Genomic DNA, 13050 nt, shown 5'->3' with positions numbered 1-13050 from the left:
GTGATTTTAATTTTTACACATTGCCTTCATACTTTGGTCTGTATATTACAGCTAATAGTATCCTAAGAGAACGAAGATGGCTAAATAGTTCAGATAAAGCTTGTCCCACTTTGCCCCTTTCTTTTGTGGAGGCGATTTGCTAGAATTATTCATGGTTCCTCATTATCCCCATGCATCAGGAGCACGAGAACATCTGGAACAAATGACATGAATGAGAAATATAGCAAACATGTTGACATTGCATACCCAGCCCAGTATGTACCTTAGCTCCCACCTAATTTTCCACAGTAATTGTAATTAGAAGTTCCAGAATGAAAATGTTGTACCTGTGACCCCCCACACCTTCAAAGGAGTTCAATTTATGCATCCAGGAAGCTAGAAGCTGTAGTCTTTTATATAGAGTTAAGGCAATGCAATTTTGAAATTCACCAGTCCAGGGTAGCGTTTCAACATGCTTTCTGGCTTTTTTTTTTGCAGCGGCCTTACACTTTGGTCATTCTGTGTGGTTTTGCGTACAGAAATTATTTACATTAAGCTAAAATCAAAAATATATTTTAATCAGCCAAATTCTTTTTGCTCCTATCTTGTAGTTGGATGTACTTTGTAATGGTGAAATCATGGGGAAGGATCACACAATGGAATTCATCTACATGACAAGATGGCGCCTTAGAGGAGAAACTGTAAGTAAATATTTAATTTGCAATGTTTCCAAATTTTTTGATAGAGGTATACGGCCAGTTTTGTATGGAGTAGATACATTGCAGTAGGTCTTAATGTATATAACCTGGCTAGATTTCCATTTGGATTTCTTACAGGCAGATGCATCAAAGAAAATACCGGGAGCAAACGGGCAGATTCTCATTTGCATTTGGGATGCATCATCCCAAATGCAGAAATCGCAATTTAAGGAATCTCTAAATAGCGATTCCTTAAATTGCTCTTGCATTTAAGGAATCCCAAAATGAGATTCCTTAAATGCAATGCATGAAACCCTAAAAAATAGCGAATTCGCTAATAGGGGGAGCAAATTACCATGAAGTTGAACTTCGTGGTAATTTGCTAAGACTTAGAAAAATGCACTTTTGTGCATTTTTCAAAGTTACATGTTGCGCACACACATGCCCTTAGGGCATGTGTGTGTGTAACATTTGTGCACAGGTCCATTTCAGGGGTGTAACAGGGTGTCCTTTGGACACCCTGGCACCCTTGAAATAGCGGAACATGAGCGATTCGGTAATAGTTAATCGCTAATAAGGAATGGCTTTCCCATTCATTCCTATGGGCCTAAAGCGATTAGCTATTACCGAATCGCAAATAAGGAATCTATAGGAATCGCTAATAACATTGCGATTCTTACATGCATCCCGTTTTGCGAGTCTTTAATAGCGATTCCTTAAAATTCGCTATTAAGGACTCGCAAAACATAACTTTGATGCATCTGCCAGTTAATCCTTTAATAAGCTTTCCTTACATACTCCACTTTGTCATCAGTAAAATGAAAACCGACATAAAAATGATAAGATTTCCAATATTCTCACAACTATTTAGCAACCTATGTACCTCTGTAGTTTGTGATCCTGAGCACATTTGTTAGGTCCCAAGCTTGTGAGGTTTGTTCCACTGAAATGAGTGTTTCCTAGACATCTCTTGGTGCAAAGTGTGGTCTTATGTTTGCCTATAGCCCACATGCTGGATGGATGGATCCCTAAATGAAGGTGGACTACTACTAATGGCCACATTTATCTTAGTGTGGTAGAGGACCAGAAAAACTATCTCTTTAAAGAATTAAAATGCTGAGTATTTTCAGACCCCCTACCCCAACACCAGCACTACCAGTTCCAGAGCCCCAATCCTTTTCTGAAGGCCCAAAATCGATGTCTCTGCTCACCAGTCATGTTTTTCCCCAACTATTAGTTCTTCGAATTCATGTTATTTTCTATTGCTTTTGTGTTCTGGAGCGTTTGCTTGCCACATTGGCTTCGTCAAACCTGTATTTCTGTTGTTTTAAGGCATGTATGTTTTGTGGATTCCACTGATACTGAGTTTCATAAGTACTTTTCTGGGGTAGCTGGGTGTTGATACCCAGCACAAAAAGCCCTATTGTGTCTTAGAAGATGCTGTTTGGCCTGGGTCTGATAAAAATTCTGCATGTGTATCTGTACAAGGACATATTTTACCATAGTTAAAATTCCTCTTTTCACCCAGGCGCCCTGTGTGGGTGGATTGATTACCCTTAATGTGGCGTTTCACAAAGGGAATTGATTTTTCTTGAATGACCATATCTAGATACTCTTGCTCTTTGAGGTGTAAACTTAAAAAACTGGAGTTGTGATGGGAATGTTTGCAACATGGTATTGTAAGCTACTCGGATTTATTCTTTGAAGTGCATTCAATCACTTGTTAAGTGCTTCATTGTGATGCTATGAAAGAGAGGGGCAGCCATGTGGTAATCAGTCTGGTACCACTTTGAAAGGAGTGCACTCAGTAGTGCTAGTGTTGTGTTAACTAACCAGGGTATACCTTGAAATCAAAAAGGACCTTGGGTTGTCAAGTACTCAAAAGGAACAGTGATCCCTATTCTAAGACAATAGAAACTAATATTCTGTTTAAGCATTTAATGTACAAAATTGTGAGAGAAAGTGAATTATTAGTTGGAGAGACTGGTAGTCTGCTAAAAGTAATGTTGTCACTACCCTTGTTAGGTCCAGTAAAGGTTTCAATAATTTTAGCCTGAGCTCAACCATGGGTAGCTGTAGTACAGAGTAGACAAGCTTTATTAAGACAGTGTGTAAAGCTTTTAGAAGTACCAAAACAGATAATGCAACACAATAAAAATCCCTCTCAAACTTATAAAATAGAGAATATTTTAGAGAACGAAATGACTCCAAAATGAAAAAAATCCAATAAGGCAAACTGTAGATATGATTTTTTTTTTTTTTCAAATTGAAATAGCACCAAAAGGTGCAAAGCGCCAACTGCTGGCAACTCTTCTTGCTAGACCAGGACAAAGGTATGGTTTATGGTCAACTGCGATAGAGCGCTGGTCTGATATGAAGACCCGATTGGGCCCAGTCGAAGAGTTGCCTTCGGGTTTGTAAATGTTTCTGGAAAAAAGGTGGTCTTCGGCGAGTCGTCAGTTGTACAGTTTGCAAGCTGGATACGAGTCGAGGTTCAACAGTGTCAAGTTGCTGAAGTGCAGGGCCAATGTGCGGTCGTCGACAAAGGTGGGAAATCTAAATGGACGAAGTCCGGTGTCTGTACCTAGGAAGGTCCCGACGTCGATTGGCTTCGGCTCTGCGTTGCTCTCCATGAAGCCCTCTTTGTACAAACTTGAAAAGTTTTCTTTAATTACAATCTCCTTCAGCAAAACAAACAACCAAGTTGGATCGGATCATTGATTCTATGCTTCAGCTCGATGGCAGTCCTGGTCTCCTGCTGGTTCTTCAAAGGAAACATTGACAAAATGTTTCTAAGCCCCAGCTATTGCAGTTTGGGCAGGAAGACTACACTCTTACACCAGCCAAAGGTTCCAGGACCTCAGGAACAGCACTTGGGAGGCACGGCTCACTCCATCAGAAGCCCCTAGCAGGATCCAGGGACTGTCCAGTTGGAATTGAACAGATGGGCTCTTCAGGAAAGTGGGCTTCCTGCAGCTTTTGTGTCCCTTGTAGCTTAGTAGCAGGTCAGCCATCTAACCCTTGGCCAACTGAGATTGGTGATGGACTGGCTGGCAGGGCAATAGAGGGGGTAGGTCCAGGTGTGAGCCACATCTGCCTGTGACAGAGTAGGCATCCTTTAAAGTTAATTAAGTTCTCCAGTATTAGGGGTGGCTTTCATAGATTCACATGCCTGAATCATTCCCCGTCGTCGGAGTAGGAGTCCCACGGTACATAAAAAAGCAGTAATATGCCATTTGTACATAGCAAATAACAGTTATACTAAACCAGGAAGTAAAGTAGCCCTAGCTACCATGGAAAAACTTCCACATTAGTGACTATCCAAGTCATTATGTTTAGACCAAACTGCAGCCAATCAGGCCACAGCTCCCACCAGAATACTCTCCCCAGAGACGCAGGCTGTCAGATTTTTTACCGCACGTCGTGTGATAGGGAGTCTCTCTGAGCTCTGCTCAGTTTTTTCTCTACTTTTGACAGTTATCACTTTCAAACATGTCTAAATCAAAGTCCCTGTTCAGGGCCTGTGAATCCTGCGGAAAGGCACGGCTGTTCAAGGAGGATCCGCATACTCTCTGCATCTACTGCTTGTACCCTGATCATCAGGCTAAGGAGTGCAAGATTTGTCGCACTTTTCCTTCAAAGACCCTCAGGGACAGAGAGGGTCGCTTGCTGCTATGGATTCAGCGGATTAAAGACAAGGATGTCCCCCTCTCAGAGGTAGGAAGTTTGGCCTCAGTGTCTTCTATGGGGTCTAGAAAAAGGATAGCTGAGGATAAGGTGACTTCTCCTAAGGCTAAGGTGGCGGGGCAGGCCCAGCTCACTCAGGACGCTGTTGAGCCTTCTACCTCAAAAACAAAGAAATCCTCTGAGAAATCTGTGAGGCCACCAGAATCTAAAAAGACTGTTTCTTTATTGTCACCTCAGAGGCCTGTAACCAAGGCAGCGACTTCTCTGCCGGTTTCCTGTCAGACAGCCACTGCAGTGACTTCTACTATGACTTTTTCCTCACCAAAACCCTCTTTGGTGATGTCCTCAGCGTCCTCTCCAACTTTTGTTCATGTCCAGATTCGTCCCATCTCGTCGACGAAGAAAGTTACACCTCCCGTCGACGAGCCTCCGTCGACGAGAAGCTTGCCGTCGATGACAGTCCTACCGCCGACGAAGAAGACCTTACCGTCGACGACGACACCGTCGACGAAGCAGCCGTCGACGATCCCATCGTCGACGAGGAAGACCCCGTCGACGACCCCGTCGACGAGGAAGCCCCCGTCGACGAAGTCGTCGTCGACGGTCTCGTCCACGAAGAATATAGTTCCGTCGACGGCCCCGTCGACGAAGAAAATGGTCTCGTCGACGATTCCGTCATCGACGACGAAATCCAACGTGTCGACGAAGACTAAACAGCCACAGTCGTCGACGGAGCAATTATCGTCGAAGAGTGCATCGCTGACAACGAAGTCTAAGCCGCAAGACACAGACTTTCCAGTGGCTCAAGAGAATCCAGCAACACCAAAGCTGTCATCTTGCACAGATCTCCAGGTCTGGTCAGCAAAAAGCAATGTGATACTGCTGCCATCTCCAGCCACCACTGCGGCTCTATTGCAAAAGCGTCCATCCCAGTCTGCATCTATGTCGCCACTGACGATGCCAGACAGGCTCTTGGATTCTGAAGAAGAGGACTCTGGTGACGATTTATTCCAAGCAGCCAAGAGTCCATCTGACTTGCTTATACTAGTAAAAGATCAGGAAGAAGAGGAGCAAGTGACACAACCGCCCAGGTTGGACACTGCACCAACACCAGGGATGCAGATGCCTATGGAACTTTTCCAAAATTTACAGTACATGTTGAGCGATTACTATCGCCGTTTTCCGCCTTCAGAGTCTGGCGAATCACAAATCTCTTCTCCACAGCCTCGAGTGACCCCAAATCCAATGCCTGCTATGGCAGAAGACACGGCGCATACCCCATCAATACCGATGACCAACAACCAAACGGAGGATGAGAATACTGATGAGGAGGCTCAGGAAGAAGGTGAATTAGATAAAACTGACTCGTCGGAGTATGAAGATTATCAAGCTGACACACCTTCTCCGGATGAACAACCAAAGGCTGAATCACCACCGGTGGATATTGCGAATTTCCATAGGATTATGGACAAAGCAACTAAGAGATTTCTCATTACCATGGAGACTAAACAGGACGATTGTTTCCTGTACGACTTTAAGAGTTTGTCTCAGAGGCAAAGTTGGTCTATTCCTATTATAGACTTTATTTGGAAAGAAGGTCTAAAGATCATGGCCACGCCAAATTCTTTACCTGCGGTTTTACCGCGAGTGGATAAGAAGTACAGGGCACCAGCTTCTTCACCTGCTTGCCTCCTCGGACAGGCCAAGACGGAGTCAGTCATTTTGCAAGCAGCTCAAAAAAGAGCAAAGAATCCGTCATCTCAGATCTCCACTCCTACGGACAGAGACGGAAGACGACTCGATACTATTGGAAAAAAGGTATCGACTATTGCAGCTACCACAGTTAGGGCTGCTAATTCGCTTGCAATTCTCGGCAGGTATGATAGACAAATGTGGTCAGACATATCGCCATACATTCAGAAACTGCCTGAACCAGACCGGACCGAAGCCATAAAAATTCTGCAGGAAGGGGAGTGTGCTTCGTCGGAGATCATTGATGCTGCAGTGGACGTAGCAGCTACAGGTTTCAGACAGTTGGCAGGAGCTGCTGTCCTTAGAAGAGAGGGATGGTTGAAATCTACATCCTTTAGGCAGGTGGTGCAAGCCAAGGTATTAAACATGGCTTATGATGGCGAGTACCTATTCGGCTCGCATGTGGATGAGGCTTTGCAGGCCATCAAGAAGGATACAGAAACTGCACGATCATTGGGTACTCTGCAGTATCGGAAGTCTTCCTTTCGCGGTGCTAGAGGAAGAGGGAACTTCACAAATAGAGGAGGATATTACCAACAGCGTTCATATACGAACAACCAAAATACCCAGAGGTACCAGCCATATAAGCAACAACCTTATGGCCAGAGAAGAAATAAATATTCACAGCCCGAGGGAAAACAACATATCGGGGTAGAGACAACACTAACAAAAAGTGAGAATCGCTTCCTGCCACCACTTTGTCCCAGCCAGAAACGAATTGGAGGAAGAATATCCCTACATTGCTCAAAATGGTCAAACATTACCACCGACAAATGGGTGCTGGATGTGGTTTCCAGGGGCCACATATTAGAATTTGTAAAAACCCCTCCACATTCACCCCCAAAAGGACCACCCCCAGCACATCTCAAAGAGCTGTTCATCCAAATCAATACAATGATTCAAAAAGGGGCAATCGAGAGAGTACCTCAACATCAGAGAGGAAAAGGTTTTTACTCTCGTTTTTTCTTGATACGCAAAAAATCGGGGGAATGGCGCCCCATCCTCGATTTGCGTGCCCTCAACAAATACATCAAAAAATTAACGTTCAGAATGTTAACACTCCAAGAGATCCTCCAGTTTTTGGCAGAAGGGGACCACTTGGCAACACTCGACCTTCAGGATGCTTACTTCCACGTACCCATTTTCCCCAGACACAGGAAGTTCCTAAGGTTCAGAGTGGCTGGCAGGGATTTCCAATTCAAGGTGCTTCCCTTTGGACTACGCTCAGCCCCAAGGGTATTCACAAAGATGTTGGCACCTGTAGCGGCCCACTTACGATTACAGGGTATTCAGATATACCCATATCTGGACGATTGCCTTATCAAGGCCAATTCCTACGCCACAACAAGCAGACATGTCCAGAAATGCCTTTGCCTGCTTCAAAGCCTGGGTTTCTCAGTGAATTTCGAGAAATCAGATCTGATACCATCACAAAGGAAGTCTTTCCTAGGAGCAACGCTGGATTCCAAACTCGCTCAGGTCTTCATTTCAAGCGAAAGACAGGAGAAGATCCAAAAAATGGCGACTACACTCCTCAGAAAAGAGTGCATTTCTGTTCGAAAATTCAAATCTTTCCTAGGGATGATCTCATCGTGCATCTCTCTCACTCCAAATTGCCGTCTGAGGATGAGACCCTTACAAGAGGAACTCAGTCACCAATGGGTGCAGGTATCAGGTTCCTTCGAGGATATCATCACCTTAACACCTCGAATGAAGAATGCAATACTGTGGTGGAGTCAGAAACACAGCCTGCACGTGGGTTGTGCTTTCCTCGCAGAAGTCCCCAGATTCATCGTAACCACGGATGCCTCGCTAGAAGGTTGGGGCGCTCACCTTCAAGGGATGACGATCAGTGGCAAATGGGACAGACAACAAAAGAAATGGCACATCAATCTATTGGAATTACGGGCCATTTACCTCGCCATGCAATCTTTTCAGGCGATACTGGAAGGCTCGACAGTGTTGATTCGAACAGGCAACACAACGAGCATGCATTACCTGAACAAGCAGGGGGGCACAAGATCAGCTCGGTTGTCCCAGCAGGCTCAAGAGATCTGGAATTGGGCTCTGACTCACGACATCAACTTGTCAGCAGTGCATGTTCCAGGAGTAGCCAATGTGCTGGCAGATTCCCTGAGCAGGTCCAAGAGCAGCACTCACAAGTGGGAACTGCATCAGCCAGCGCTGGATCGGATCTTCCAGAGATGGGGTCACCCCGATCTGGATCTTTTCGCAACATATCAGACCAAGAAATGTACACACTTTGCGAGCTGGATTCCCCACAGAGAATCTTGCGGGGATGCTCTGTCAATGAATTGGGAGCGGATATTTGCCTACGCCTTCCCGCCAATTCCATTAATTCCCAAAGTCATCAAGAAGATGAGGAGACAACCGTGTCGAATAATTCTGATCGCTCCACGGTGGCCACGACAATATTGGTTCACACAGCTTCTTCTTCTATCAGAACGCGAACCGGTCCAACTGCCTCAAATTCCAAATCTTCTGACAATTCAAGAAGGCAGGGTATATCATCCGGACCCTCATTCTCTGAAATTATCGGCTTGGCTCCTCAACACCATGAGTTTGCACACTTGAATATTCCGCATGACTGTCAAGAAGTTCTAGCCAATGCTAGAGCACCTTCAACGAACAAAGCTTACAAACTTAAATGGAAGCGCTTTTGTGTTTGGTGCCAAACTATGAATTTACATCCCATGAATGCGGAACCGGAAAAGATCTTACCTTTCTTTCTACAGTTGGCTAAATCAGGTTTGGCGCACTCAACACTTAAAGTGTTTTTAGCGGCTATATCCCGATACCGTCAGGATGGTACGAATTCTCTATATTCCTCAAGAATAATCCAGCAATTCTTTAGAGGTTTATTTCCTATGTTTCCTCCAATACGTCGGCCACCCCCATCCTGGCACTTGAATATGGTACTAGCTCAGCTCATGCGCCATCCCTTTGAGCCAATCCATAAAGTTGATCTCAAGTTCATCACTTGGAAGGTTGCATTACTGCTGGCGTTAACATCAGCCAGAAGGGTGAGTGACATGCAAGCGTTCACGTCTAAGCCACCTTTCTTGCAATTCACGAATGACTCTGTGATACTACGCACCAACCCAAAGTACATGCCCAAGGTGCCATCGGATTTTCATTTAAATGAGCCAGTGATACTTAAGACATTCTTTCCGAGTCCGCAGTCACCAGCTGAGCGGACTTTACACACATTAGACATTAAGAGATGCCTTAAGTTTTATCTTTCAAGGACAGCTGCCATCAGAAAGACGGATGAGCTCTTCGTAGCGTATGGCAGACCGAGACAAGGCTGTGCAGTGACTAAACAGACTATCGCCAGGTGGGTCTCTTCTACGATAGGGCTCTGCCATCAACAAGCAGTTTAACCCTTACAGACCTTACCCAGAGCGCATTCTACGAGAGCAGTCTCATCTTCAACTGCTTTGTTTGCTGGTGTGCCTCTCCTGCAGATCTGCAGAGCTGCAACATGGTCCAGCAGGCACACATTCACGAGGCATTACTGTCTGGATTCTTCAAGTGATACCGATGCCTCAGTGGGGAGAGCAGTCCTGCGTAATCTTTTTCAATAAGGTGAGCCTCTGATGATCTCTCCCACCTCCTTTTTGCTCTTTTGACGCTTTAATATGTTATTGCATTACTTATGTTCATACATGACAACTGTCTCCTTAGCGTCTAAGAGCGATATATTGTATTACTGCTTACTACTCGGATTCAGGCATGTGAATCTATGAAAGACACCCCTAATACTGGAGAAGAACAATAGTTACTTACCTGTAATCTGTGGTTCTCCAGTATTGGTGTCTTTCATAGATTCACATGCACCCACCCACCTCCCCTCAGAGTCTCACCCAGACTGTTAGTTATATATTTATACTCAGGTACACTCCGGTGCTACAAAATCTGACAGCCTGGGTCTCTGGGGAGAGTATTCTGGTGGGAGCTGTGGCCTGATTGGCTGCAGTTTGGTCTAAACATAATGACTTGGATAGTCACTAATGTGGAAGTTTTTCCATGGTAGCTAGGGCTACTTTACTTTCTGGTTTAGTATAACTGTTATTGCTATGTACAAATGGCATATTACTGCTTTTTTATGTACCGTGGGACTCCTACTCCGACGACGGGGAATGATTCAGGCATGTGAATCTATGAAAGACACCAATACTGGAGAACCACAGATTACAGGTAAGTAACTATTGTTCTTCCTGGGCACAGCCGAAATGGGCATCCAGTCACAGAAAGGTCAATCCCTCTCTTTCCTTTGTCTCAGCTCTGGAAGCTACATACACATAATCAAGGAGCCGTTCAGCTCCTGGGTGACAGTGACCACTGGCAGAAAGGCACATTTGACATAGGCAGGAAAATGACAGCTTTCTAAAAGTATAACATAAAAACATGATGGGCTGAATGGGGAACATTGGCAAACATTCACCCCCAGTCACAGATCTGGGTTTAATGCTTTGTTCTTTTGCTTGCCGTGCCATTCCAGTTTGGATCCAGCCACATGCAAATCAGCCTTGACCCTGTTCCCCATGGGAACAGATTAGGGGTGTTACCCCGAAACCAGTTCGAGGATGCTTGTTTCCGGTTCAGGGAGGACTTGTCTTGGTAGTTCGGGCTGTACTGTTCCCATGAGGAACAAGGTCAAGACTGGTTTGTACATGGCTGGGTCAGAAATGGGGTGGCGAAGTGAGCTAAAGAACAATGATGGATTCAACCCAGGTCTGTGACTGGGGGTGGGTGTCTGAAAAGTTCAGCGCTCCAGCCATCATCACCTTGTGTTTGCTCAGCTTTTTGAAAGTGCCATTTTCAAAGTAGTAAACTCATATTCAACTTGACCATTATGTTTAATTTTAAATTACTATTAAAATGATTCCTTGAATCACTTTTCTTGTTTCTCCCAAACTGATGTTAAGCATTATAGGATGTTAGAATGTAACTCGGTGCTTTCCAATGGGAGTGTCTCTGCCACAGCAAAGAACGACTTTGGAGGCTTTACACTGCAGGACACGTAAAACATAAAAATTACATTTACAAATGCCCCATGGCGCTCTTTCACTTTAATGGCAGCCACGCCCCTTTCCTTAGACTGCTCGTTTAAGGAAAGGGGCTCAGCTGACATTAAAGTGCGAGTGTGGCATGGGGCATTTAAATAAAAAAAGAATTCAATAAATAGTTTTAAAAAACAACCATCCAGACGCATTTGGCACAGCAAGTAAAGCACTATCAGAGTGGCGTGCCCCTCTAATTATAATAAATAACATTAAGCTGTTGGGAGTGAGCAGGAGAAAACCATTAAATGAAATAGTGCTCGGAGGCTGTAATTAAAAAAAACAACACATGTAAAAGGGGGTGTCTCATGGAAAGTTACAAATGAAGACAAGGCCGTACTAAGGAGGGACTAACGAGCCTGTTTACCAATAAGAAGCCAGCATTTACGATGGACAACGACACAAGCCAATGACAAATATGGGCGGAGAGTGGGTGGGGTTTCAAGTGCATACTCCAATACAGCATGCATCGCAGAGCAGCGCATACGCTGCCCAAGCTCGACCTAAAAGTAATGGAACCCAGACTGGTAAATACGTTTGAATATCTGTTCAGGGCTGGATTCTCTATAACCTTGTTCAAATGGCTGTGAAAATGCCATGACTGGCAAGGAGGTAAGGACCCGAGAAGGCTGCTAAGAATCTAGAAAAGGTCTGAATAAATTGATTAAGGAATGCCGAGGTCAGCTCTTGCCATGTCCTCGCTTCCAGAAAGCAATTTGGGCATTCAGACCCATTAACATGTGTAATTGAAGGCAAATTCAATGGTGTGCTTCAGGATGGCGGAATCTAGGAATCTTCGCAGAGATGGGTATCAACTTGGAAAGGGAAGGCTCCTGTAGTTGGAACTTAATGAGCCCAGAAAGAGGAACAAGAATTCGCACATGGAAAGATAGGATAGAAAATATGAGGAACATAAATTATCCCAAAATAGGTCCATGTATTGAAATTAAGATCTACAGAGAAAAAAGAACTAGTAAGGAGTGAAGAAAAGAAAGTTCGATCAACATAACAAGAGAAAACATTAACAGAGTAATTGAGATAACAGCAAATGATAACAGAAACAACAACAATTAATGGACAAAAAATGACAGTAAAAGCTAGGAATTAGCATGCAGTAAAGGCCGCCTGAATCAGTAGTGTCCTACCCAGGTTTCAGAGGGCAAAGGATAATTAAAAAGTCCAATATGATTCAATATAAAATGAACACAAAAAGTGTAATTCCTCCATGTGGTTAAGGCCAGATTTGACAGGGTCACATTTTAACACAGAAGTGCTAGGGCATGTGTGCTGTCCACAAAACAGAAACAAACTCAGTCTGGTGTCTGCTACAGAAAATATTTAGTTACAGCACATCATCTCTAACGGCAGGCAGTGTTAAAAGTACATTCTTCCACCTGCATTTTTAGATATCTGCATTAACATTATGGCCACAACTTGATCCTGGAACTGTTTGACTAGCGCTGTGTTTGAGTAGTGGCATGCACATCCCGAGTCAGTCACTGTGAGCCATCATGTTCTCTTAGTCACACTGTTAGACATGGTGTGGAATCTGCCTACTGTGCTCACTGGTGCTCTGCACAACCAAATAACCCTAATTGAAGACCTCGGCCATTCCGACACTCATTTGTCGTGTTCCCTGATTAGGGCCTAGTAAATAACAGACACACATGGCGTAATGTCTGTGGCCAGATACCAACTGAACCACACCCAGGTCCCTGGGCTCTTTATTAAATTCAGTGCGTGCTGGCCGAGCGTACGCTGGGCCAGCCTAATGTGGTGGCATTGTCGTGGTCTGCGGGGACCAACCCTTCACCACAGTTGCGAGTTGGGCTAATCCACTTCAAGGC

At 44.6% G+C, this 13050-nt stretch overlaps 1 protein-coding gene across 1 annotated transcript in view; it reads left to right on the top strand.

The window, feature by feature from the left end:
- The window catches only part of PCGF5 (polycomb group ring finger 5), a 198401-nt gene that overhangs the window by 111995 nt on the left and 73356 nt on the right, over positions 1–13050 (top strand). Inside the window, exon 8 of the mRNA XM_078642917.1 lies at positions 591–680. Coding sequence (XP_078499043.1) covers positions 591–680 — 90 coding nt within the window. The remainder of the gene's footprint in view (positions 1–590; positions 681–13050) is intronic.

This window comes from Lissotriton helveticus, chromosome 5_1 (genome assembly GCF_964261635.1).
Source record: "Lissotriton helveticus chromosome 5_1, aLisHel1.1, whole genome shotgun sequence".
NCBI lineage: Eukaryota > Metazoa > Chordata > Amphibia > Caudata > Salamandridae > Lissotriton > Lissotriton helveticus.
The sequence above is the reverse complement of the archived record's forward strand: the minus strand, read 5'-3'. Positions and strand labels throughout refer to the sequence as shown.